The 27,405-nt window shown below is 37.2% G+C and overlaps 2 protein-coding genes across 3 annotated transcripts in view; one reads left to right on the forward strand and one right to left on the reverse strand.

The window, feature by feature from the left end:
• Positions 1-27,405, reverse strand: part of PLEKHH2 (pleckstrin homology, MyTH4 and FERM domain containing H2) — a 106,898-nt gene that overhangs the window by 64,645 nt on the left and 14,848 nt on the right. For both annotated transcript variants that reach the window (XM_060026716.1, XM_060026715.1), the window contains 4 exons: positions 10,480-10,542; positions 2,790-2,939; positions 1,598-1,681; positions 909-990 (listed from right to left, as the gene is read on the reverse strand). In XM_060026716.1, the coding sequence (XP_059882699.1) occupies positions 909-990; positions 1,598-1,681; positions 2,790-2,939; positions 10,480-10,542 (379 nt within the window). The remainder of the gene's footprint in view (positions 1-908; positions 991-1,597; positions 1,682-2,789; positions 2,940-10,479; positions 10,543-27,405) is intronic.
• On the forward strand, positions 10,741-14,186 carry C1GALT1C1L (C1GALT1 specific chaperone 1 like). Its single transcript, XM_060027524.1, is given in 6 exon segments — positions 10,741-10,744; positions 13,198-13,300; positions 13,302-13,649; positions 13,651-13,763; positions 13,766-13,933; positions 13,936-14,186. Coding segments are annotated over 6 exon segments (987 nt in total).

Consider the following 27,405-nt stretch of genomic DNA (forward strand, 5'->3'; position numbering starts at 1 on the left):
CATATCCTATAATCAGCAACCCCCCATGAAACCAGTAAGACACTATTACAGTCACCATTTTACTGATGTAAAAAAAAAAAAAAATTGGAGATATAAACACAGCTATTAAATTGTAGGGCATTAAAGTTGACTTCAAAGTCCAGGTTCTTTCTACCATGCCAGTATTTTTCCAATGCATTCTAGGAAACCCCACGGCTTTATGGAAATGTTGCAGAGGATGCAAGAAATGAAAGAAGAGTCATGGGTGAGACCAAGTCTGCAGAACTCTGGACCCATCACCCAGTACAGGTTTTTTACCTATTTTATCCCTTGAGATTCTATAGGAAAAAAAAATTGTTTAAAAAGGGTTCTGCTGCTAAATAAAAGTTTAAAAAGCACTATTAGGCCATGGGTCTAATAAGCACAGGCTATCCATACACCCTGCTGACTTAACCTCCTCTTCAGCTAAATGTGCACTTGAGTGGCTATCATACGAATAGCATATTAAGTGAATCTCTATCATTAACTCTACCACCCATCCTTTGGCTTTAAAGTTAAAAAGAAAGGAAATAGCCCTAAGCATTAGAAAATGCAAAGAGTTTATTCACATTATAAAATTCTGCTCAAAATATTCAGGTTGTAAGAATTTCAATCACCATTGAGCACAATGCCACAAAATGAAAATAGAAAATAACAAGACTGATTTTTTAAGAAGTAAACATACCTGAAATTAAACATCCAAATTACCCCCTTTGGTTTATTCACTACTGTCTAGCTGTGCTAATATGGACATGTGGCTATTTAAATTTAAATGAATTCAAATTAGATAAAATTCAGTTCCTTAGTTGTACAAGTCATATTTCAAGCGCTCAATAGTAAAATTCTAGCAAATAAATCCAACTAGGCTATCTTAGCCAAAGTGCACATACCTTGTAATTTTGACTGTATTGTTCTTATCTCTTCGGTTTGGTTTTGGTTGATCAAACGAAGATTCTGATTCTCCAATTCCAGCTAAAAGAACATAATGGTTTTCTTTTATACAGGGATAACATTTCTAAAATGTACTAGTAAATTAAACATTTAGAAAATGTTAATATCTCATTAAACACAAGCAAAATACAAAAGAAATAAGTAAATATCAGATGAATTTATCAGCACAGATTGTCAGCCTAGATAATTATGGCTTTAATATTTGTTTCCAGAGCTAAAAGTTTTAAATGTTCTTCACCCCTATGCCTTTTCCACTGTAAAGTTATTTTAAACCAAATTATTTTGGCATTTAATCTGCCATATAAACTAAATAATGTGTACTTCTCAGATACTGAATATATTAATTTTATGAGCTATGCACATATATTCTCTAATTATTTAAAGTTAACTAATTAGAACTAGTCAACTAATTAGAATGAGGCTACTTAACACTGATTACCATGGGTCTATCAATATTTTTAATTTTAAAATTACATTAGTCATTAAAGTGAAAGCTACCTATCTCATGTTTGCCAAAAGCCAGCAGCACCACCAACTGATCAGAATTTTGTTTCATTCAGATATTCTGATGACTTATCTATTCAAAAGAAGTAAAAGGTAAAGAAAAGACAAATATGGCAATAAATACCTCATTCAACTTAACTGTTACCCATTCTTTGATCTTAGCTGCTTTCTCTTCTATTATTTTAGCTTCTTGAATCCTTATTTGTTTCTGAAATAACATTAGCAGTTTGTTTAGTTCAAACAGAAGCTCACTGGTCTGGAAACGTTACAGTCATAGATATAAAAGGCAAGTCCATTTAAAACCTGTTTCCAAGTTAAGACGTCTGCCTTTAAATTACCAAACATAGGAAAAAATAAGAATGGCTGTCCAGCAGAACAATAATAAAAGCATACATAAATATTTCTAGCTTTAACATCTGCTATTCCCTTTCTCTGAAAGATCATATACCAAAATCAATCCACTGAATTTATCAACAAAATAAACCATTTCTGGAAATAGTCTAGGTTTAGAACAGTGGAATAGAGTTCAACCAGGTTGGGGAGAGGAGAATCAGAATCTCCTCTGGAGAATGGCTTATTTTCCCCTCAAGTGCTAGTTTTAGAAGGTCCAGAAAAAATAGAGATTGAGAAACTCTAGCTCACATCCACCAAACTTTAAATCTGGTTATGGTCACAAAACTACTGAGAGTGTGACTATCATATAAATCCTAGGGGTTGGAGGCTGAAAGCCACTGACCTAAAGGAACACTGATGCCAGAGAAATGAAAAAAATGATTAAACATTGAACAGTTCTATAGTGGTCATGTTTAAATGACACTAAATGACCTTTTAAGTAAATAACCCTAGTGCAATTTTTTTCCTAAAAACTAAAAAAAAATAAACTAAATACTATACTTGATCTCAATGAAGTGGTTTAAAAACAGTATACACATTTCTAAGCAGAAGGATTAGAGTCAAATCAAACACATGTTTAAAATTTAACCTTCCATAAACATTTCCAACACCCTAACAATCTAAAGCAAAAATTTATTGGAAACATTTTACAGACATAAATACCTGCTGATAACCAAGTGTTTCCAACTTAAGGAGTATTGTCACATCCAAAAAGTGGTAGATACTGCCTTGGAATCACCCCGGATTTAAAGTGAATGTATTTAACTTGCACCTTTCACCAGTAATGTGATGTAGTCCTAGGGGGTCACCAAGTAAGATTTCTGATCAAAATTTAGAAATTTTGACTCTCTTTTTAATCTTTGCGATTATGTATAAATGAATGCACATATTTAGGACTCTTTGATGATCAAATTCTTCCTAACCTGCTCCTCAAGTTGCAGTTCCAAGTTTTGAATGATGTCATCTTTTTCCTGTATTAGGGTTTCCAGATCTTGACACTTTTTATACAACCTCGTCTCTGATTCACTGGTTTGAATATTAGCTGCTTTTAATTTTTCTTCCATAACTTGTACCTAAATTCAGAGGATAAAATATTAAAACTATGCACGTACTTAATTTATCATAGTATTAAATTCAGAATTTTACTTTAACATTAAATTCCTAAAAGGTATCGTCATAAAAGGAAAACATTGAACAGCAAGTTTTAATGTATTTAACAATTATAAAGTCTGAAGACTATTTTGCTAAGTGATGCTACCCCTGAGGTGCATGAGGGTACATGAAAGATTCTCATAATATTGCTATCATGTAAAGAAATGCACATGTTAACTAGATCAATGATAATATGCAAAGTATTTCATGTGAGCATAGAATTAGAAAGCTTCCAGCTCTCATTTTTTCATACTTTATAAAAAAGTAAGAATATCAAGTACAGACATTGAGTGGTAAGATAAGACTCAGACTGGATGACCTAGTATAATAACACATCTTGGGAAAAAAAACTGAACTTAGCTGAAAAAGGTACACATATACAACAGAAAGCAAAAGTAAAACAAAAGAACCTTAAAGGGACTTCCCTGGTGGTGCAGTGGTTAAGAATCTGCCTTCCAATGCAGGGGATGCTGGTTCAATCCCTGGTCGGGGAACTAAGATCCCACATGCCGTGGGGCAACTGAGGCTGCGCACTGCAACTACTGAGCCCGCATGCTCTGGAGCCCATGGGCCACAAATAGAGAGGCCACGCACTGCAACTACTGAGCCCACGTGCTCTGGAGCCCACACGCCACAACTAGAGAGAAGCCCGCTCTCCACAATGAAGAACCCAAGCGCTGCAGGGAAGATCCCGCGTGCCACAACTAAGACCCGCAGCCAAATAAATAAATAAATATTAAAAACAAACCAAAAAAGAACCTTAAAACCCCAATGATGAAATCATAGAGAGTAAAAAAGTATGACAGTCAAGATATAGGTAGCAGAGTACATTCCATGAGGGTTTATTGATTCAATACTTTAACAAATATTCAATGAACACCTGCCAAGTGCCAGGTCTATACCAGGTCCTGGGAAGACATCAGTGAATAAAGCAGACCCCCAAATCTCTACCTGCATAGAAATTACATTCTAGTGGGTAAGAGAGAGCACAAATATTGTAATGACTAAAAATCACACAGTTTGTTACAGATGGCAATAAGGGTAATGGGAAAAATAAAGCAAGATAAAATAGATCGCTGTACGGCTAGGGGTTGTGGTGCCTCAATTTTAATATCTAAGATATACTGGCTCTGCTTGGATCTTCTGCAAAACACATTTGGGCATATGAAATGTTTGAAGAGATATGTGTGATGTTAATGTTAGTAAGAAAGAAAATAAAGTACTGGGCACTGTATACAATATTAAAACTTTTATTCTATATACTCCAAATAGGTAAGAATGTAATCTTAGTAATGTTTTAGATTATAGGGGGCAAAGAAGAAAAATATGTAAAGGCATTTGAGAAATTAAAGATGATAGTTAAGATGAAAAGTCTTATAAAACATCTCTGAAAAATCAAAATGAACTTACTTAAAGCTCAAAAATACTTGATTAATGAGGGTTCCTAGAAGGAGGGTGTTAAGGTTAGTTTGGTTTTGTTTTTTTAACTATGAATACAAAGTTTCATCTGTGAGTTCACTGTATAAATGTAAATTCAACTCAAATGCCAAAACTGTCCTATTTAAATACCACCCACATGGCTGGAAGCTATAAATATAAAAGCAGATCCAAAAAAATAGGAGAAAAAATATATTCTACTATCCAAATGATAATTTTAAGTTATTTTAAGATTTAGATTTTTAAACATAATATAGCAGGCTTTCTGCAGGAACTTCAGACCAAGAGGTCAAGGACAAAGGCCTATATCAGAGATGCTGTCATGAAAAAAGCCAGAGCAGGACAGAGAGCTGGACAGTAAATACCAAAGGTCAGTCTTAAAATGGTACAGCCAGTTCCATGCAGGGTATTCTGTAGCTGTGGAAGCAGGGAAAGAAGAGCAGAGACCAAGTGCAAAATGGTAGTCCTCCATCAAGGAGGGAGTAATAGATCATAATACTCCAGAAAGACAAAATTAATAAAAATAAATATTACCGGACCGACATCTACAGTCTCCTTTTATTAAATTGGAGCAAGCCACCCTATGGACATTGGGCTACCATATAAAATTGTCCTATTATTGCTTAGAAAAGGCCTATGGTCCTGGAAAACTATTTTTCCAGGACCTTCTTCCTCCCTGAAAAACACATTCAACTTGAAAGTTCATTACGAATGAATGCTAGAGTCAGAGCTCCTTGGCTGCACCTTTGCCTTGTGCAACTGTTTCATTTGACTATTACTTCTAGATAAACAACTTTCCTGGGCAAGAAAAACATTGACAAAGGTGGCAACATCTCTGCAGGAGAGAGATCACAAAGCAGTTACAGGCAACCTTCTTCCAGCTGGCCCTGTTAGGACCAAGTTCCACAGGATTCACCAGCCTTCCTTGGCAATTAGTATGAATAAGAAATCTGCAGAAAAGTTAAGAGGCCTACAGAAAAACTAAGCAGCCTTTAAAAATATCTTACCACAAGTACACAGAACATAGGTCAGATCTTTTACCATTTATTTAACTTGAATTATACAATTTAACGACTCAGAGACTGGCCAGTAACACACACCTATGAATTCAAATTAGTTGTTGAATAAACTCTTGCAGTTACCAATATGTGGATATCCACTAGTGAGGAATGTTTTGTACTTTCAGGCTACCTTTCTCCTTTACTTCCAGCAGAGCCTCTGGTTGCATCTACCTATCCCCTCAGCACACTCCTCAGCTATTTCCCGAAAGTCTTGTTGATTCTGAGCTTTTGTGCAATGAAGGGTTAATTCAGTAGACTTGGGGTGCTCGAACCCTGTACATTCCAAAGAAAGAACTAGCCTTTGACTGTCTGCTGGGAAATAACCTCTGAGCCCCTGGAATATTCTGCCTGATAAGACTGTCTTTATATAGCTGATATACTGGGCCACACCAGATAGTTTATGCTAACAGTGTGACTTATACTGAATACCTTTTTTGTTTACTTACCTGGGTCATGGGCCACACTGTATCAAGTTTGACCTCTGGAGGGGCTGGAAGTTGAGTAGCTAAGGTGGGTTATGCATGCATTTCGTGCTTATAAGACTGACCCCTCCCCACCCTGCCCACCAATAAAAATCCTGGACACCTAGGCTCGGATGAACAACCTTGGTTGGCAATACTTCATATGTGTTGTCCCACATCACTGATGGGAGAACCAAGTGCATTCCTGTGCAATTCCACTGTGAGAGGACAAGTGGAAGCTCGTACCTGGTGTCTCCTGGACTCTGCCCTATGTGCATTTTTCCTTTGCTGATGTTAATCTGTATGCTTTCACTGTAATAAACCATAACCATGAGTATAACAGCTTTTCAGGATTTCATGAGTCTTTCTGGTGAATCATCAAACCTGAGGGTAGTCTTGGGGACCCTGACACAACTTCCAATGCTATTTTCCATTTTCTTGTCTATCCTGGAGAAAGCAGAAACTGCCAATATTTTCCGCATTGTAACTACCCATATCAATATTTCCTTCTTCTCATTTCTAACTTCATCCCTCCCTCCCCCACTACAGGTAATCAAGATGTGACTATATTTTTGAGTGGGGGGTGTAAGTTTCTATTCCTGTATAAGTATCGCAGTGACATGACAAAGATACTTAATCATTCCAAAATACAATGATGAAACTGTTAAGAGTATTTTGAATCCCAGACCATTTTCCAGTTAATTAAAATTTATTGCAAGTTAATTAATCATTCTAATCATATTTTAAACATAGTTATTTCAGCATAGTGCTCCAAAATTTATGCAGTAAGGCCAGGCCCATTCTCACCGAAGGTGAAAGGGAACATCACTGGATAAAGTAGGTTTCCATGTAATGAAGCAAATCATTACACGGTCTTGGACGTTAGGATGACTGAGTAGTTATCATTTACTAAGAACCAAAAATAACTTGGATACTAAGAACCAACTTTATAAAAGGCAGATGAGCCCACATATTAGAATGGTCAGAAGGAAATTTAAATCCAACTCCTACCAAGCCTGAATCAAATACACACAAGCGACTGAGTCCAGAAAGACAGAATTGAAAAGACAAACTCCTACAGGGGAAATTATCTAGCCCTCTTTGGTTAGCATAAATTAGTGTATTAGATTGTATTATATACCTAACTAATCAGATACTTGAGAAGGAATCCTGTTTATCAGTGTCTCCCAAATGTGCTATTTGCTGCTTTTCTGCCTCACAAGAGTTCTCATAAGTAGTATTGGGTTGATCTGCACATACTGCTTTCAAAATTTGTGAACAATAACAATAAAGATGTACTACAGCATCAAGTAAAAAGACTGCCAAGATTTCTCTGGAAGAATGTTTAATTCTTTTTTCTATCAGCAACTTATTTAGTGATTATGCAAGTGATGCCCACACATTAATAAACAAGGAGAAAAATGTACAAAGCTAAAGTGTAGAGCTGAGCTGTTTCAGCTGACTATTGCTTTTAGTGGTGAAACATTCTTTCTAGGTTAGTATAAATACAGTTTAAGTCTTAGGATATGGCTCAATGACAAAGGATAAATTATGAATTTAAGCAACATGAACAGCAGATAGGCCATAGTCCCATAGAAAGTGTTAAAGACAGTGAAGGATTCAGTTACTCTAAGTTAATAATATTTACTTAGTCTTGCAAAGGCAAAAAAAAAAAGTAATATAGTCAGTACATTAGAATTCATCTGCTGTTTATATTTCCTGTTAACTTTTAGATTCATTATGAAATATTTAAGAAAAAATTCTTCTGAAACATAACAAAAATAGGTACTGTATAAATTTAAAGTGTATGACAAAAAGAAATATCTACAGATTATAAAGAAACTCTGGGAGATCTTCAATTCTCACTCTTTTGGGGGGGTGTTGATTTAAGGCAGTATATCTAAAATAACCAATCATTGTATAATTTTGCTTAAAAATGTGGCACATAGAATTAAATAACTTTACATTTGATATCCTCAAAGGACAACTTCAAATAAGATATTCTTCCTGTTAACTTATTGAGATCAGTGGTTGGGCCCTGATGGCTACAAACTGCCACGGTTTGCTTCCCTTGAGTTGAGAATGGGGATTCCTTTTTTCTTTCAAGATCCAGTGAACCAAAGGGGTAAAAAAAATGAAAATCACAAATTAAAAAATTCTTCATTTAGTTTAATTTTCATAGCTAAATAAATTTGCTGCATATATAAATTTAGACTTTTAACTTAAGGCAAAACAAAACCATCTTCAATTTCCTTCTTTTTTTTTTTCCTATAATACGAGCAGTTAAAGGAGAAAAAGGGAAGGGAAGGGAAGGGAAAAGAAAGCTAGGAAAGAATAGACAGAGAAACGTATAGAGACAGCCATGGGTACAGAAATAAAGAGAGATGTCACCAGGAAAGGCCAAAGTCAGAAAGGGAAAGAAAGGGAAGGAGACAGGAAAGAGAGGTCAACAAAATGACAAACGTATGCTGCAAAAGGCTGAAGGCTGAATAGGGACGCACATATATGGCCCACCACAGAAAAAGACATTTGGTATAGAGTGACAGAGAGTGATATAAACACAAGAGTCTTTCTTTTAGAATGTAAGTGACCTTTAATGACTTTACTGTTAATTATTGGCTTTTTATAGATATATGTAGAGTAATTACTATTTGGTCCCATCAACTAAAGAATATAAAATACAAAAAAACCAAGCAGGGCTTCCCTGGTGGCGCAGTGGTTGAGAGTCCTCCTGCTGATGCAGGGGACACTGGTTCGTGCCCCGGTCCGGGAAGATCCCACATGCCGTGGAGCAGCTGGGCCCGTGAGCCATGGCCGCTGAGCCTGCGTGTCCGGAGCCTGTGCTCCGCAACGGGAGAGGCCACAACAGTGAGAGGCCCGCGTACCGCCAAAAAAACCAAAAAACAAAAAAACAAGCAAATCATACATCCTTACCATTACTACTAGTACTTGTATCAAAATCTACATTTGAGGTTTTAAAAAATTATTGGTAATTTTTTGGTGGGGTGATGGTACTGTAGCTATGATTTTTAAGTCTTTGTTTGTAGATGAGTTGCTGAAATACTGTTGGGTGGAATGATATAATATCTGGGACTTGTTTCAAAATAACCTAGTGTGAGGGTAGGGAAGAAGTGGGTGGAGGTATATACTAGCTGTGCATCAACTAACTGCTGAAGGTGATGACAGGGCTTCATTATACTATGTTCTCTGCTCCTGTAGTGGTTGAAATTTTGCATAATAAAGTTTTAAGATTTTATCTTCAAGTATAATTAATTTAAGAAAATTAAGGATTAGGTTAAATTGGGTTAACTTAGTCAAGCCACTAAAACAATCTACGGAGTAAAATTAAATCTTTTAGGTGAAAACAAGATTTGGTAATACTCAAACTGAAGGAAGAAACATGACAAACTTAGAGCAAGTATAAGAAATTGAAGATACACTCCTTGGAAGAAATAATTTTGTATTTAAGACTTCTGAAATTCTTGACTTGACTGAATCTGACAGAGATCTTTTCATAAAATGTGAAATTATCAATTTAGGCTCCTTAGACAAACTTTAAGGCTGGTGGGCTCATCCAAACCGCTCATTTTACTGTTGTCAAGGCCCAGAAAGGGTTAAGTGATTTATCAAAAGATTATTTTTTTAAAGTAAAAGTATTACCAAAATCAAAAACTAGAAAGTATGAATATACAGAATAAAAAAACCAATCATCCATAATTCCACAAACACAAATTTTTGTTGTTGTTGTTGTTAAATTAAAAAAAACAAAAATAAAAATAAAAATGTTAAATATAACATCATGTTAAATATAAAAATCTGTAAATATTATTCCTAATATAACTAAGCATTTTTCCATATTTGCATATATTCTTTGTAATAGTTTTTTGTTTTTTTGCTGTACGCGGGCCTCTCACTGTTGTGGCCTCTCCCATTGTGGAGCACAGGCTCTGGAGGCGCAGGCTCAGTGGCCATGGCTCACGGGCCCAGCCACTCCGCAGCATGTGGGATCTTCTCAGACCAGGGCATGAACCTGTGTCCCCTGCATCGGCAGGCGGACTCTCAACCACTGCGCCATCAGGGAAGCCCGTAATAGTTATTTTTAATTGTTGTTTAATATTTCATGGAATAGATACAGTTCTCTAATTCATTCTCCTACAAAATGGCATTCATATTATCTCCAACTCTTTATTACTATAAATAAAGCTGCCATGAACATATTTATACATAAACTGTCATTATGGTTAGACATAACCATAAAAGTCATATTTGATTTTTTTCATAAGATAAAACTTCCAAATAGAAGCATTTATGTCCTTTTGAAAATTTATTAAGGGGCAAAACAAAGTTAGATTCTCCATTTTCTCTACGGAACCAGCTTATGAACAGGAAAAATGATAAAATGAGGAGGACAGCTGAAGACTATTTTCAGGATTGTTTTGGGCAAAACAATGTTTATACTGGTAGAGGCAGAAAACAATTTTTTAACTAAAACTATACCCTACCTGTTGAAAAGCTTTTTCTGCTTGACGTTCAGCATCAATAACTTGTCTCTCCAGCTGCTGCATCTGAAAAGTGAGAAAAGATATAAAAAATAGAAAAATTCATATTTCCCTTTTGGAATTCTTTAAGAACATTTAAAGTACTTCAGTGAATATGATTTCATACAATTTAGCACATTAAAAGCTCTTTCAGGGCATATTTAAAAATGGATCAAACAAAATACCAAAGGTTTGATATTTTTAATACAATGTAATATATACTACATGAGTATTCATCAATAGAATTTTCTTCATTGGACTATACGTTAGAAATCACTGGTTAACACATATTGAGAACAATAAATTAAATCTAAGAGAATAGTAAAACCTCAAATGTCATATTTGATTTGTTGATCAAAAATAGACATTTCTCCAAAGAAGATATACAGATTGCCAACAAACACATGAAAGAATGCTCAACATCATTAATCATTAGAGAAGCGCACATCAGAACTACAATGAGGTATCACCTCACACCTGTCAGAACGGCCATCATCAAAAAATCTACAAACAATAAATGCTGGAGAGGGTGTGGAAAAAATGGAACCCTCTTGCACTCTTGCTGGGAATATAAATTGATACAGCCACTATGGAGAACAGTACGGAAGTTCCTTAAAAAACTAAAAATAGGGCTTCCCTGGTGGCACAGTGGTTGAAAGTCCGCCTGCCGATGCAGGGAACACGGGTTCGTGCCCCGGTCTGGGAAGATCCCACATGCCATGGAGCGGCTGGGCCCGTGAGCCATGGCCGCTGAGCCTGCGCATCCGGAGCCTGTGCTCCGCAACGGGAGAGGCCACAACAGTGAGAGGCCCGCGTACCGCAAAGAAAAAAACTAACTAAAAACACAACTACCATACGACCCAACAATCCCACTACTGGGCATATACCCTGAGAAAACCATAATTCAAAACGAGTCATGTACCACAATGTTCATTGCAGCTCTATTTACAATAGCCAGGACATGGAAGCAACCTAAGTGCCCATCGACAGACAAATGGATAAAGATGTGGCACATATATACAATGGAATATTACTCAGCCATAAAAAGAAACGAAATTGAGTTATCTGTAGTGAAGTGGATAGACCTAGAGTCTGTCATAACAGAGTAAAGTAAGTCAGAAAGAGAAAAACAAATACCGTACGTTAACACATATATATGGAATCTAAAAAAAGGTCATGAAGAACCTAGGCGCAGGATGGGAATAAAGATGCAGACCTACTAGAGAATGGACTTGAGGACATGGGGAGGGGGAAGGGTAAGCTGGGACAAAGTGAGAGAGTGGCATGGACATATATACACTACCAAATGTAAAACCGATAGCTAGTGGGAAGCAGCCGCATAGCACAGGGAGATCAGCTCGGTGCTTTGTGACCACCTAGAGGGGTGGGATAGGGAGGGTGGGAGGGAGGGAGATGCAAGAGGGAAGAGATATGGGGATATATGTATATGTATAGGTGATTCACTTTGTTATAAAGCAGAAACTAACACACCATTGTAAAGCAATTATACTCCAATAAAGATGCTAAAAAAAAAATTCCCAATGAGCATGGGAGGGATAAATTAGGAATTTGGGAGTAACATATAAACATTCCTATATATAAAATAAACAACAAGGACCTACTGTATAGCACAGGGAACTACACTCGATATTTTGTAATAACCTATATGGGAAAAGAATCTGAAAAAGAATATATATATGGAATCACTTTGCTGTACACCTGAAACTAACACAACATTGTAAATCAACTATACTTCAATAAAAAATAAATAATAAAAAATTTTAAAACGAAGAAAAGGGCTTCCCTGGTGGCACAGTGGTTGAGAGTCCGCCTGCCAATGCAGGGGACATGGGTTCGTGCCATGGTCTGGGAAGATCCCACATGGTGCGGAGCTGCTGGGCCTGAGAGCCATGGCCGCTGAGCCTGCGTGTCCGGAGCCTGTGCTCCACAGCGGGAGAGGTCACAACAGTGAGAGCCCCGCGTACCGCAAAAAAAAAAAAAAGATACATTGACACAGGCTTAATATAGAAAAAAAAAGTCCCAATGATATCAGAAAGTGTTGTATTCTCATAAGCTCCATAGGTGGTATGTTTATGTCACAACTGAGGAGTTTTAATTCTTACAGATCATGATGGAAAGAGTATAGAAGATACTCTGATTAAACACACACGTCCACAAAAGCATACAGCACAGAGAATGGAAAAATATCTGGGTATTTTTTTAAAGTTCTGTGGAGAAGAGAAAGTTTGGAGATTTTAGAGAGTGGGGAATTAAAAAAAGTTTGGAGAGTTAAATAGTAAAATGAATATTATAAGTAAAATAAACGAAAGTATTAAATAGGACCCAGTGCAGTTAACATCATACACAACCAGGATGTAAAACTAAACTTTTTGCTGAGTATTGAAGTCTGGTCAACACTAGAGCCGTCTGTCTGTGGCTCAGACTCTATCAATTTTATTGTTGGCTGATATTCCCAGACGCCCTGAACTTCCAGAACATCTCAAACTCACAGCACCCTGGGTACTACCCCCATAGCCGACACTCCAGACCTGTCCCCTTCTTGAAAACCACAGAGAAGCGGCCTCCTGCAGCTACAACGGCCCAGCAGGGAGCTGCCCTCTCTGGACTGCCTGGGTGACAGGGACCCCAACTGAGGTGTGCTCTGTTCTCAATGCCTGAAAGATGGTTTCTGTTATGAGTGTACTGTATCATTTTTTAAGGGTACACTGGTTGGGAGAATTTGCTGTGTTTTGATAACTATGTTTGGGCCAGTTACCATTCGACACAGATAAAACTCAAGACCATGAGCATCATCACCTTCACCCACCTAACACAAAAGATTTCTTAAACATTTCAGAAGTGGAACGCATGGAGCTCAGTAAAAGTATCTGTATTTACTCTACCATCCTTGTAGAACCCAATGATGAGTATTATTGGGCTGTACTGAAAGAGACTTAGGCCAAACACTGTGACAAAACAGAGCGCTACAGTACTAAAAATGATGGTTTGTTTAAGATAAAAAATGACATGTGGACACAGATAAGGAAAAGGTACAAATATGTCTTTGGGAAGCACGGCAACAATGACAACTGGTTCTTTCCTCCACATCCCACTACATTTACTGTCATTGAAAATAAAGTATCTTCTGTTTACTAGGGATGCATCACAACCTTTCTATCTGAGCCACACTATAACATCTGGTGACCTTGAATATGTGACTATGGGAGAAGAAATTGTTTTAAGTATAGAGCTATGAAAAGACTTAACAGACTTCTGAATAAGTCTGAAAAGTGTGCAGGTCAAAGTGTGATTTGGAAGTTATCTGAAGATAAGCAACTGGCAGTCTGCCTGAAATATGCAGGAGTTCTTGCAGAAAATGCAGAGGATTCCGAAGGAAGAACTCTATTTATAAATACAAAACTACTGCATGTCTTATTCAAGAGACAATGTCTAGTAACCCTCAGCAAGTAGCAGAAGCCTGCTGTTCAGATATGGCTATTACTTTTAATGGACTGACTCCCAAGAAGATGATAGTAATGATGGATGGTGTGTGCCAGCTCAGGGCATTTGGACATTACTTCAATGACACACTGATTTTCTTGCCTTCAAATGGTTCAGAAAATGACAGAGGGCTGGGAAATAATAGGACTGTGTTGTCCAGGAGTGCTTGAAATGTGGCTAGTCCAAATTGACATGTAGCATAAGTATAAAATACACACTCCATTCAATAATATTATTTGAAAACCTAGTATAAAAAGTATAAAAATCTCAGTAATTGTTCATACTGACTCAACAATGAAATGATAATATTTTGGATATGTTGCATTAAATAAAATACAACATTAAAATTAATGTCAACTGTTTCTTTTACAGTTTATTCATGTTATTAGAAATTTTTAGCATTCTTTTATTTATTTATTTATTTTGGCTGTGCCATGTGGCTTGTGGGATCTTAGTTCCTTGACCAGGGATTGAACCCGGACCCGGCAGTGAAAGTGCCAAGTCCTAAACATTGGACCGCCAGGGAATTCCCTATGGAAGATTTTTTTTTAATCTTTCTTTTATTTAATGGAGATTTCTTTTTAGCTTTATTTTATTTATTTAGGAAATTTGTTAATTACATGTGTCTTACTTTATATTTCTATTGGATAATAAAAATGTAAAACATTCCATTATCACCATATATGTCAATTTAACTTCCTGTCCACATGGCAGCATTTTTTAAAAGGAAGTTTACTGTAGGGATCTAGATTCTGGAAGAGGTTTCAAATATTTGGATATGTAAATAGATACTTCCCAAGTGCATTCTCTGGACATCATGTCACCTTTAATTTTTGTGAAGCTATTTCAAATGTTTAATAAGCAAGTATTGCTGTCTAAAAGCATTTTATTGAGTCATTGTTACAGACTGCAGCATTATGTCAAGCAGTTGGACAAGCATGGTGTCTCCTGTCTAGGATATTCCTTATCCAAAAAACTAACTGGCATGTACATGCCAACACCACATTCTTTCACTACTGACAATATGCTAATAATCATCACCTCTGCAAAGCAACTACATTGTGTTTTCAGGGGAACTTTTGCACCTGTGCAGCCTTAGCCTCAATTTTGAATATTTTTGAGATTGCCAGGAAAAACAGGCAAATTCACAAACAGATTGCTGCTCTGTAAAATTTTGCTAGTAAAAAAAAAAAGACTGACATACCTATTAGAATGGCCAAAATCCAGAACATTGACAACACCAAATGCTAGCAAGAATGTGGAGCAACAGGAACTCTCATTCATTGCTCATGGGAATGCAAAATGATATAGCCACTTTGGAAGACATTTTTATGGTTTCTTATAAAATTAAACATACTCTTACCATACTATCCAGCAAGTGTGCTCCTTGGTATTTACCCAAAGGAGTTGAAAACTTATGTTCACATAAAAACTTGCACACAGGGACATCCCTGGTGGTGCAGTGGTTAAGAATCCGCCTGCCAATGCAGGGGGCACGGGTTCGACCCCTGGTCCAGTAATATCCCACATGCCACGGAGCAACTAAGCCCATGTGCCACAACTACGGACCCTGTGCTCTAGAGCCCACGAGCCACAACTAATGAGCCCACGTGCCACATCTACTGAAGCCCATGCACCTAGAGCCCATGCTCCACAACAAGAGAAGCCACTGCAATGAGAAGCCCGCGCACCCCAATGAAGAGTAGCCCCCACTTGCCTCAACTAGAGAAAGCCCAGGTGCAATGGAGACCCAATACAGCCAAAAATAAATAATTAATTAATTTAAAAAATATCTTTAAAAAAAAACTTGCACACAGATATTTATAGCAGTTTTATTCATAACTGCCAAAACTTGGAAGCCACCAAGATGGGCTTCCTTCAGTAGATGACTGGATAAACTTGTATATCCAGACAATGAAATATTATTTAGGGCTAAAAGCAAATAAGATATTAAGCTATGAAAAGGCATGGAGGAAACTTAAGTACATATTATTAAGTGAAAGAAACTAATCTGAAAAGGCTACATAAAGTATGATTCCAACTATATAACATTCTGGAAAACTATGGAGACAATAAAGAGATCAGTGGTTGCCAGGGATTGGGGTGGGGGAGGGATGAATAAAAAGAGCACAGAAGCTTTTTAGGGCTGTGGAAATGCTCTGTATGATACCATAATGATGGATACATGTCATTATACATTGTCCAAGCCCATGCAATGTACAACAGCAAGAGTGAAACTATGAACTTGGGGAGACAATGATGTGTCTATGTAGGGTCAACAATTTGTAGCATGTACCATTCTGGTGGGGGATGTTAATAATAGGGAAGGCTATACATGTGTGGGGGCAGGGATTATATAAGAAATTTGTATCTTCCGCCCAATTTTTCTGTGAACCCTAAGCTGCTCTAAAAAGACAAAGTTTTAATAATAATAATTTTTAGAAAGATTTAATAGTTTGTCAAGAGGACCACTGTGATCTGAATGTTTGTGTCCCCCCAAAATTCACATGTTGGAATCGGAGTGCCCAATGTAATGGTGATTAAATCCTGAGGGTGGACCACTCATGAATGGGCTTTTATAACAGAGATCGCACAGAGCTCCTAGCCCCTTCTGCCAGGTGAAAATACAGGAAGTCTGCAACTCAGAAGAGGGACCTAACCTGATCTTGCTGGAACCCTGGTATCAGACTTCCAGCCTCCAGAACTGGGCGAAATAGATTTCTATTGTTTGCAAACTACAGAGTCTGTTGTATTTTGTTATAGCAACCCGAACAGACTAAGACAGAAAATTGGTACTGAGAGTGCAGTGCCTCTGTAACAAATATCTAAAAATGCGGAAGCAACTTTGGAACTGGGTAACAGATAGAGACTGGGAGAATTCTAAGGTGCATAGTAGAAAATATCTACATTGCCGTGATCGAACCATTAAAAGCTATTCTGGTGAGAGCTCAGAAAGAGAACAGGAAAGCTATAGAGAAAGCCTCAATCTTCTTGGAGAGTGTACCTAAGGATTGTGAACAGAATGTTGGTAGAAATGATGGATGGTAAAGGCTCTTCTGTTAAAGTCTCAGACGGACATGAGGAACATGTTATTGGAAACTGGAGGAAAAGTGATCCTTGTTATAAAGTGGTAAAGAGCTTTGCTGAACTGTGTTCATGTCCTAGTGTTTTGTGGAAAGGAGAACTTATGAGTGATGAAATTGGATATATAGCTGAGGAAATTTCTAAGCCAAGTGTTTAAGGAGTGGCCTGTTTCTTTTTGAATGCTTATAGTAAAATGTGAAAAGAGAGAATGACTTAGAGGTGGAATTGTTAACCAAAGAGGATGCAGAAATGGAAAATTTTTGGCCTATCCATATTGAAAGAAATGAGAAAGCTTGTTCCAGAGAGAACAGGGTGTGGCCAAGCCACCTTGTGATTAAGAGATTAGTATGGGTTTGAACCACAGACTGAATCAGCCACCCCAGCAGGAAAACAGTCCGTTTGAACTGAAGAAGAAGGAATGAGGAAGGCTGTTGGACTTAGATTTTACAGGACAGGACTATATGGCTGTGAACATGGGCTATTCTTCAAGACAAGGAAAGAAGGACCATAAATGTAATTCAGAGATCATCAGGGCTCCACAGCTAACCAACATCGTTCTCAATGGTGAAAAGCTGAAAGCATTCCCTCTAAGATCAGGAACAAGGCAAGGATGTCCATTGTCACCACTTTTATTCAACATAGCTTTGGAAGTCCTAGTCATGACAATCAGAAAAGAAAAACAAATAAAAGGAATCCAGATTGGAAAAGAAGAAGTAAAACTTTCACTGTTTGCAGATGACACGATACTGCACATAAAAAATCCTAAAGATGCTACCAGAAAACTACTAGAGTTCATCAATGAATTCGGTAAAGTTGCAGGATATAAAATTAATACACAGAAATCTCTTGCATTTGTAAACACTAACAATGAATGATCAGAAAGAGAAATCAAGGAAAATCACATCAAAAAGAATAAAATACGTAGGAATAAACCTACCTAAGGAGACAAAAGACCTCTACTCTGAAAACTATAAGATGCTGATGAAAGAAATCAGAGATGACACAAACAGATGGAAGGATATACCATGTTCTTGGATTAGAAGAATCAATATTGTCAAAATAACCATACTACCCAAAGCAATCTACAGATTCAATGTAATCCCTATCAAATTACCAATGGCATTTTTCACAGAACTAGGACAAAAATTCTAAACTTTATATAGAAACACAAAAAACCCTGAATAGCCAAAGCAACCCTGAGAAAGAAAAACAGAGCTGAAGGAATCACACTCCCTGACTTCAGACTACACTACAAGGCTACAGTAATCAAAACAGTATGTTACTGGCACAAAAACAGACACATAGATCAATGATACAGGACAGAAAGCCCAGAAATGAACTCACACACCTATGGTCAATTAATCTCTGACAAAGGAAGCAAGAGTGTACAATGGAGAAAAAAACAGTCTCTTCAATAAGTGGTGCTGGGAAAACTGGACAGCTACATGTAAAAAATGAAATTAGGACACTCTCTAACACCATACACAAAAGTAAACTCAATGAGCCACAATTACTGACCCTGCACTCTAGAGCCCGCGAGCCTGCGTTCTAGAGCCTGCGAGCCACAACTACTGAGCCCGCATGCTACAACTACTGAAGCCCACATGCCTAGAGCCCATGCTCTACAACAAGAGAAGCCACTGCAATGAGAAGCCCACACACCGCAACAAAGAGTAGCCCTCTCTCTCCGCAACTAGAGAAAGCCCGAGTGCAGCAATGAAGACCCAACGCAGCCAAAAATAAATTAATTAATTAATTATTTAAAAAGAAAAAGTAAACTCGAAATGGATCAAAGACCTAAATGTAAGGCCAGACACTATAAAACTCTTAGAGGAAAACACAGGCAGAATACTCTTTGACATTAATCACAGCAATATCTTTTTTGATCCACCTCCTACAGTAATGAAAATTATAACAAAAATAGGGGCTTCTCTGGTGGCTCAGTGGTTAAGAACCCACCTGCCAATGCAGGGGACACAGTTTGTTTTTTTTTTGCCGTATGCAGGCCTCTCACTGTTGTGGTCTCTCCTGTTGCGGAGCACAGGCTCTGGATGCGCAGGCTCAGCGGCCATGGCTCATGGGCCTAGCCACTCCGTGGCATGTGGGATCTTCCTGGATCGGGGCACGAACCCGTGTCCCCTGCATCGGCAGGTGGACTCTCAATCACTGTGCCACCAGGGAAGCCCGGGGGACACAGTTTTGAGCCCTGGTCCAGGAAGATCCCACATGCCGCTGAGCAACTAAGCCTGTGTGCCACAACTACTGAGCCTGTGCTCTAGAGCCCGTGAGTCACAACTACTGAGCCTGTGCTCTAGAGCCCGCGAGCCATGACTACTGAGCCTGCGCGCCACAACTACTGAATCCTGCACACCTAGAGCCCGTGCTCCGCAACAAGAGAAGCCACCGCAGTGAGAAGCCCGCACACCGCAACGAAGAGTAGCCCCCCTCGCTGCAACTAGAGAAAGCTCGCATGCAGCAACGAAGACCCAACACAGTCAAAAATAAATAAAATAAATTTAAAGAATAAAATAAACAAATGGGACCTAAGTAAACTTAAAAGCTTCTGCACAGCAAAGGAAACCATAAACAAAATGAAAAGACAACCCACAGAATGGGAAAAAAAATTTGCAAAGGGAGCAACTGACAAGGAATTAATCTCCAAAATATACAAATAGCTTGTGCAGCTCTATGTCAAAAAAACGAACAACACAATCAAAAAATGGGCAGAAGATCTAAATAGACATTTCTCCAAAGAAGACATACAGATGGCCAAAAAGCACATTAAAAGATGCTCAACATCACTCATCATCAGAGAAATGCGAATCAAAACTACAATGAGGTATCACCTCACACAGGTCAGAACAGCCACCATCATAAAGTCTACAAACAATAAATGCTGGAGAGGGTGTGGAGAAAAGGGAACCCTCTTGCACTGTTGGTAGGGATGTAAATTGATATAACCACTATGGAGAACAGTATGGAGGTTCCATAAAAAACTAAAAATAGAACTACCACATGATCCAGCAATCCCACTATTGGGCATACATCTGGAGAAAACCATAATCCAAAAGGATACACGCACCCCGATGTTCATTGTAGCACTGTTTACAATAGCCAAGAAAGACATGGAAGCAACCTAAGTGTCCATCAACAGAGGAATGGGTAAAGAAGATGTGGTACATACAATGGAATATTACCCAGCCATAAAAAGAATGAAATAATGCCATTTGCAGCAACATGGATGGACCTAGAGATTATCATACTAAGTGAAGCAAGTCAGAGAAAGACAAATATCATATGATATCGCTTATATGTAGAATCTAAAAAAAGGTACAAATGAACTAATTTACAAAGTATAAAGAGTCACAGAGGTAGAAAACAAACTTATGGTTACCAGGGAGCAAAGGGGAGAGGGATAAACTGGGAGATTGGGATTGACATATACACACTACTATATATAAAATAGATAACTAATAAGGACCTATTGTATAGCACAGAGAACTCTACTCAATACTCTGTAATGACCTATATGGGAAAAGAATCTTAAAAAGAGTGGATATGTATATGTATAACTGATTCACTTTGCTGTACAGCAGAAACTAACACAGCATTAGAAATCAACTATACTCCAATAAAAATTTTTAAAAAAAAAGGAGAGAGAGATCATTAGGGCTGCCTCCTCAGTTTCAAAACGTGGTAGATGGATGGGGTTATTGCCTGGGTTTCAACAGGCCAGATGACTGACCTCTGCCTAAATCAAAGTGGTACTGCCCAAAGCTATGGGGGCTCTATCCTGCCCAGCAGAGCCATGGGGGCACGGCTACCTTCACCTAGATTTAGAAAGATGAAGCAACCTGGAGCCATGGGCCCACAACCCAAGCAGAGGGTCACTTGAGGGCAAGGTCGCTGAAGGGAGCCACTACCAGGGCAGTGCCAGTGAAGCCATCAGGCCACCCTTGGGGCCCCAGACTGGTAGAACCACCAGCATGCAATTGCAACCCATGAGAGCTGCTGTGTGGCTACACCCAATAAAACCATGGGAGGCGAGCATATCCCAGTGTGTCCAGAGGGTGAGACCACCCCCACACCATGCCTTAGGTGGGTCTGGAAGGTAAGACCTTTGTCCCACAGAGCAGAACATCTAATTAAAGAAGATTGTTCTCAAGCTTTAAGATTTAATGTTGCTTGTCTTCTGGGGTTTTGGATTTGCTTGGAATCTGTTACCCCTTCTTTCTCCCTTTTGGAATGAAATGTCTGTTCTATACCTGTACCATCATTGTATTTTGGAAGCACATAATTTGTTTGATTTCACAGGATCACAGCTGGGGGGAATTTTCTTAGAATGAATCATACCTTGAGTCTCATCCATATCTGATTAAGATGGTATTTAGAATTAGGAGTTTGAGATTAACAGATGCACACTACTATATATAAAACAGATAAAAAAACAAGGACCCACTGGATAGCACAGGGAACTATATTCAATATCTTGTAATAACCTATAGTGGAAAAGAATCTGAAAAAGAATATATATATGTGTGTGTGTGTGTGTGTGTGTGTGTGTGTGTGTGTGTGTGTGTTGTGTATGTGTGTGTATGTGTATATAGATATATATATATATATATATCTGAATCACTTTGCTGTAGCACCTGAAATTAACACAACATTGTAAATCAACTATACTTCAATTTTTAAAAAAATGGTATTTATATGAAATTTTATTCTTTAGACTTTTTTTGTTTGTGTTCCCCCCCAAAAATGGTATTTATATGAAATTTTATTCTTTAGGCTTTTTTTGTTTGTGTCCCCATTGTTTCACATGTTGGAATTCTAACACCCAAAATGATGGTGTTAGAAGGTGGGACCTTTGGAAGGTCACTGGGTCATGAGAGCGGGGCCCTCACAAATGAGGTTAGTGCCCTAGATCCCACAGAGCTCTCTGAGTCCTTCTACCGAGTGAGGATATAATGATAAGTCTGCAACCCAGGAAAGTACCCTCACCCAATGTTGCTGGTGCCCTGATCTCAGATTTCCAGCCTCCAGAACTGTGAGAAATAAATTTCTGTTGTTTATGAGCACACAGTTTGTGACACTTTGTTATAGCAGCCTGAATGGACTAAGACAAGGACTATACAAATATCTTGTCAGATTTCTCTTTCTGAAGTGTTTGCTTTTTAGCAATAACAGTGAGGGCAGAAGCCTTGTCTGTCTGCCTCACTGTTACATACCCTAATACAGCTCTTTATACATAATAGGTATTCAATGTATTATAAATTATTGAATGAAATGACATCTGTAAAGCACTATGCCTGTATGAAGGATAGCAGCATTATTTTTACACTGTCAAATAACTTTTTTTTCTGTTCCTATGGCATTTACTTTCTACCTTGTACTATTTTCAAAACTATACTGTAAGTTGCTTGAAGACATATTTCATGTGTGAGTACCCTTTATATCCTCTGTAACACCATATCTTTGCACATACCAGTCACTCAGTAAAATTCTAAAAGCTTGCCAGCAAGAAATAACCTTACAAAAAATGATTTTTTCCATTATAAAAAGCATTGCACACACACAGCATTTCATAGGACTTGGTATATAAGGTTACAAATAAACTGAATTTGCTGGACGTGAAAATTATATGGATATGTGAATACAGTGAGTTAATTAAAAGCATATGTCTAAAAAGTATTTTTGCTTTTTTAATTTAAAAGGGGTAGTCCTTGAAATATTAATATAGGGAAAAGTGGAAAGAGCACTGAACTTGGAGGCAGGAAGGCCTAAATCAGAATCCAGATTTCACTACTTCTAAGCTGTGTAATGATGGGTAAGACATTTACCTTCCTGAGTCTGCATTCCTTACCTGTAAAGTGAGATAACACTTATCTCATACTATTTATGTGACGATTAAACAGGAAAGTGTCCAGCATAGTATCTAATACTTAATGGGTGTTCAATGAATATTTATACAGAAAAATTTAAAGCTGTGTATTTCTACCACATGTATTACTTTTATGAATAACTTTAAGTTAGCAAGGTTTAGTTGAAAATGAACTAACTATAGATTTAAGACACTGGGTTCTAGTTCTAATTCTACTATTTACCAACAATTTGGCATTGGGCTCTAAAATTCTTCTTAATTCCCTATTAAAATAGGGATAATGTAACCTATTCTACCTACCTAACAGGAAGTTATGAGGATAAAAAACAAAAAAAATGTAAAAGTGATGTGAAAGAGCTGTTGGTGTTTCATTAATTAGAAATACATGGTAGCAGTTGTGGTGTTATAATTTGAATGATAAAAATAAAAGCCATGAATGTCCCAAAACAGCGGATTGTCTAAATATTTAAAGAGATACCATATATTCATTAAAAATATACACAGATGGATTAAATAATATATTGAGGCTTTGCTTCAACATAACGTAGGAGAGGAGAAGTAGGTCAGGGTATAGGTGAAACAGGATTGGTCCTGAGTTAATAACCATTAAAGCTGGGTGATGTGTACCTGGGGTCCATTATAATATTCTGCTCACTTTTGTATGTTTGAAAACTTCTTTAATAAAAAGTTTTTAAAAATATGTAAATGACATACTGAAAGACACATGTAAATGAAATGTAGTATGATTGAATAATATATGTAAATATATGCTAGTTAAGAGGTCATTAGTGACTTTCGTGAGTTCAGCTGTAATGTGAGGAAGCAAGGACACAAGTTGGAATGCAAGAGTCTGAGTGAATTAAAGTGACTGATTAGGGTTAGACAGCCACCCAAAATGGCCACCATCAATTCCTTTCCTCCCTGTAAGTACATGTCACTTCTCTCACTGAGAGATGAGGTCTCCTGTCCCTTTTCTTGACTCTGTGATGGCTTTGTGACCTGCCTTAACACACAGAATGCAGTGGAAGTGACATCGTGCCATTTTGGGTCTAGCCTTTAAAACATATTTATACTTATATTTTTTCTTTTTATGAAAACACATTTATATATATTACAAATTAAAAGTCTGCTACTGTTGCAAAGCCATGGCAGACTAAGGAGTTGCTGAGGGCTAAATTATTCTCCAAGGTGAAAGATTTCCTTCAGTTGTATTAATATTTCTACCCAAAATGTGATTCCATCACACCCTATCCCAACGTATCCCCACACCACTTCAGGCTTTCAAAGTAGGCAGTTTCATGATTATGTTGGAAAAACCACTAGTTCTCTTTAGGAAAGATGGGGCAATTGAAGTCTTTCTGGTTGCCTGACATTCTCCCATTTTATGGCTTATACTGGACTTACACATTTAACATCTTCTAGCATCTTCAATGCTAAATAATTACCTAAATTCCAAGAGCTTGACTGAAAGCTTAAATTGAAGGTGCTGTTTTTTAAGTTCTAGAAAATGCTCATTCTCTAAAGAGTGCTCTCTAAAGAAAAATCAGTGCTGGCCATCCTAACAGTTTCAGCAGTTCCTGTTTTGATGCTCAGCTCTCCATTGCTATTTGTTTCCATCCTTTCCTTCACCAACTCCCTACCACAATGCCACCTTATATAGAGGGTTTTTTTTTTGTAATTATCACCACCTCCCTAATGTTTCCTTGACACATTCTGTTTCAAGTTTTATTGTTACAATATAAAGTATTTTTGCTGGCCTTTTTTTTAAAAAAGAGTTAAGGACAATCACTTAAAAGAACAGAAATTCAGTCCATAGCTTCCAAAGCATCAGAGAGGAAAAAAAGCATGGGAACAGGGAGATAATGAAAACTTCATCAATATGATATATAGAAATAATACATTTATTGTGATTTCAGATACATTTAAAGAAGCCATACGTTAGGTGATAAAATCAGTCTTAATAAATTTAAGAGGGTTGAAATCCCATCAAGCATCTCTTCTGACCACAATAATATGAAAACAGAAATTGATTACATGAAAACTGAAAAAATTCACAAATATGTGGAGATTAAACAACATGCTACTGAAAACCAAATGGGCCAAAGAAAAAAAATTAAAAGAGAAATAAAAAAATACCTGGAGTAAATGAAAATGGACATGTAACATACCAAAATCCATGGGATGCCACAAAAGCAATTCTACGAGGGTTGTTCACAGCAATAAATGTCTACTTCAATAAACTAGAAAAGTCTCAAATAAACAACCTACACCTCAAGGAACTAGAAAAAGAGGAACAAACAAAGTCCAAAGTTAATAAAAGGAAAGAAAACACTGCTAATTATTAGAGAAATGCAAATCAAAACCATAATGAGTTATCACCAGTCAGAATGGCTATCATCAAAAACCCTACAAATAAATGCTGGAGAGGGTGTAGAGAAGAGGGAACCCTCCTACACTGTTCATGGGAATGTAAATTGGTACAACCACTATGGAAAACAGTATGGAGATTCCTTAAAAAACTAAAAATAGAGCTACCATATGATCCAGCAATCCCACTCCTGGACATATATCTGGAAAAGATGAAAACTCTAATCTGAAAAGATACATGCATCCCAATGTTCACTGAAGCACTATTTACAATAGCCAAGATATGGAAGCAACCTAAGTGTTCATCAACAGATGAATGGATAAAGAAGACGTGGGCTGTGTGTGTGTGTGTGTGTGTGTGTGTATGTGTGTATGTATACACACACATACACACACACACACACACATATATATATAGGAACATTACTCAGCTATAAAAAAAGAATGAAATATTGCCATTTGCAGCAATATGGATGGACCTAGAGATTATCATACTAAGTGAAGTCAGAGAAAGACAAATATTATGATAGCACTTATATGTGGAATCTAAAAACTAATACAAATGAATCTATTTACAAAACAGAAACAGACACACAGACAGAGAAAACAAACTTATGGTTACCAAAGGGGAAAGGGAATGGGGGGGAGATAAATCAGGACTATGGGATTAACAGATAGACACTACTATATATAAAATAGATAAGCAACAAGGATTTACTGTATGACACAGCGAACAATATTCAATATTTGTAATAACCTATAATGGAAAAGAATCTGAAAAAGAATATATATATATATATATTCTGTATATACATACACAGACACACACATATATATATAACAGAAGCACTTTGCTGCACACCTGAAACTAACACAATATTGTAAATCAACTATACTTCAAAACAAAACCAAAAAAACCCAAAGTATATAACCCAGAAGGTTTGATTCTTTTTGATATACTCTGAAAACACAAAATAAATTATTTTGTTTAGAAAGTGATTTCCATGGAAACATCCTATTAAGAAGATCTCCTTCCAAAAGACTGAATAAGTCCATCTATTTCACAATTTGATTTTTGTTCTTTTTATGTTGATCAAAGCCATAAATACACATTGTGTCAACCAGTTTCATAAGATTTTTTAATAAAATAATTGTACTCTTTTGGTCAATGCTCTTATTATTTCTTTAAGTGTTCTAAATAACATGCTTCTATTTCTGTTGACTTCTTCAGTTTAGTGATTTCCTACTTACTTCCTGCATGGAGAATGAAGATTTAGCTCTTTGATCTCCTTGCCATCAACACAGGTACACTCCCGTTCTTCCAATACGTTTATATCTTACCCTTGGTTAAATTGCTGTTCTTCATTAGTATTATTGTGACTATGTATGATAGTCAAAGAGGAACCATGTAGTACACTATGGTTACTTTTTCCTTTGCTACATAACTTTTTTCCCTAGTGTCTTGTTCTTTTATTTACTTAGCTTTCTATGAACTTAATAGTTCAACTCCAAATTCACACCACTGTCTAAATCATCTCTCAGGATGCTCATTCACATCTAATTTTCCACCAATTTCATCTTCCTGAAGCAGCTCCTAAAGCCTCTGACCTGTGTCAATACAGACTGGCTCCTCTTTCTGCCTGGGCACTGCTGTCTTCTTGGGAAGGCCCTTCAACTTCCTCCCACATTGAATCTCCTATTTACTATATCTTATGCCTTCCTCTTTTTTGGTTTACTTCTTCCTTTTAATGGAGCATATCCTTCTGGAGATTCCTCAGAAAGGTTACCAGACCCTGCATGTCTTAAAAATCTCTTTATTCTACCTTCAGATAAAATTCATAACTGGCCTCAGTACAGAATTCTGAGTTTGATGTCACTTTCCTTCAGAATTTTGAATGCATTTTTTCATTATCTCCTAACTTCTAGCGTTGCTTTTGAAAAGTCCAAGCCATTCTAATTCCTGATCCTTTGTATGTGACATGTTTTTTCTCTTGGAAGGCTTGCAGAATCTTTTCTTTGGTCTATATATTCTGAACTTTCATGATGATGTGCCTTGG

This window comes from Delphinus delphis, chromosome 12 (genome assembly GCF_949987515.2).
Source record: "Delphinus delphis chromosome 12, mDelDel1.2, whole genome shotgun sequence".
Classification (NCBI taxonomy): domain Eukaryota; kingdom Metazoa; phylum Chordata; class Mammalia; order Artiodactyla; family Delphinidae; genus Delphinus; species Delphinus delphis.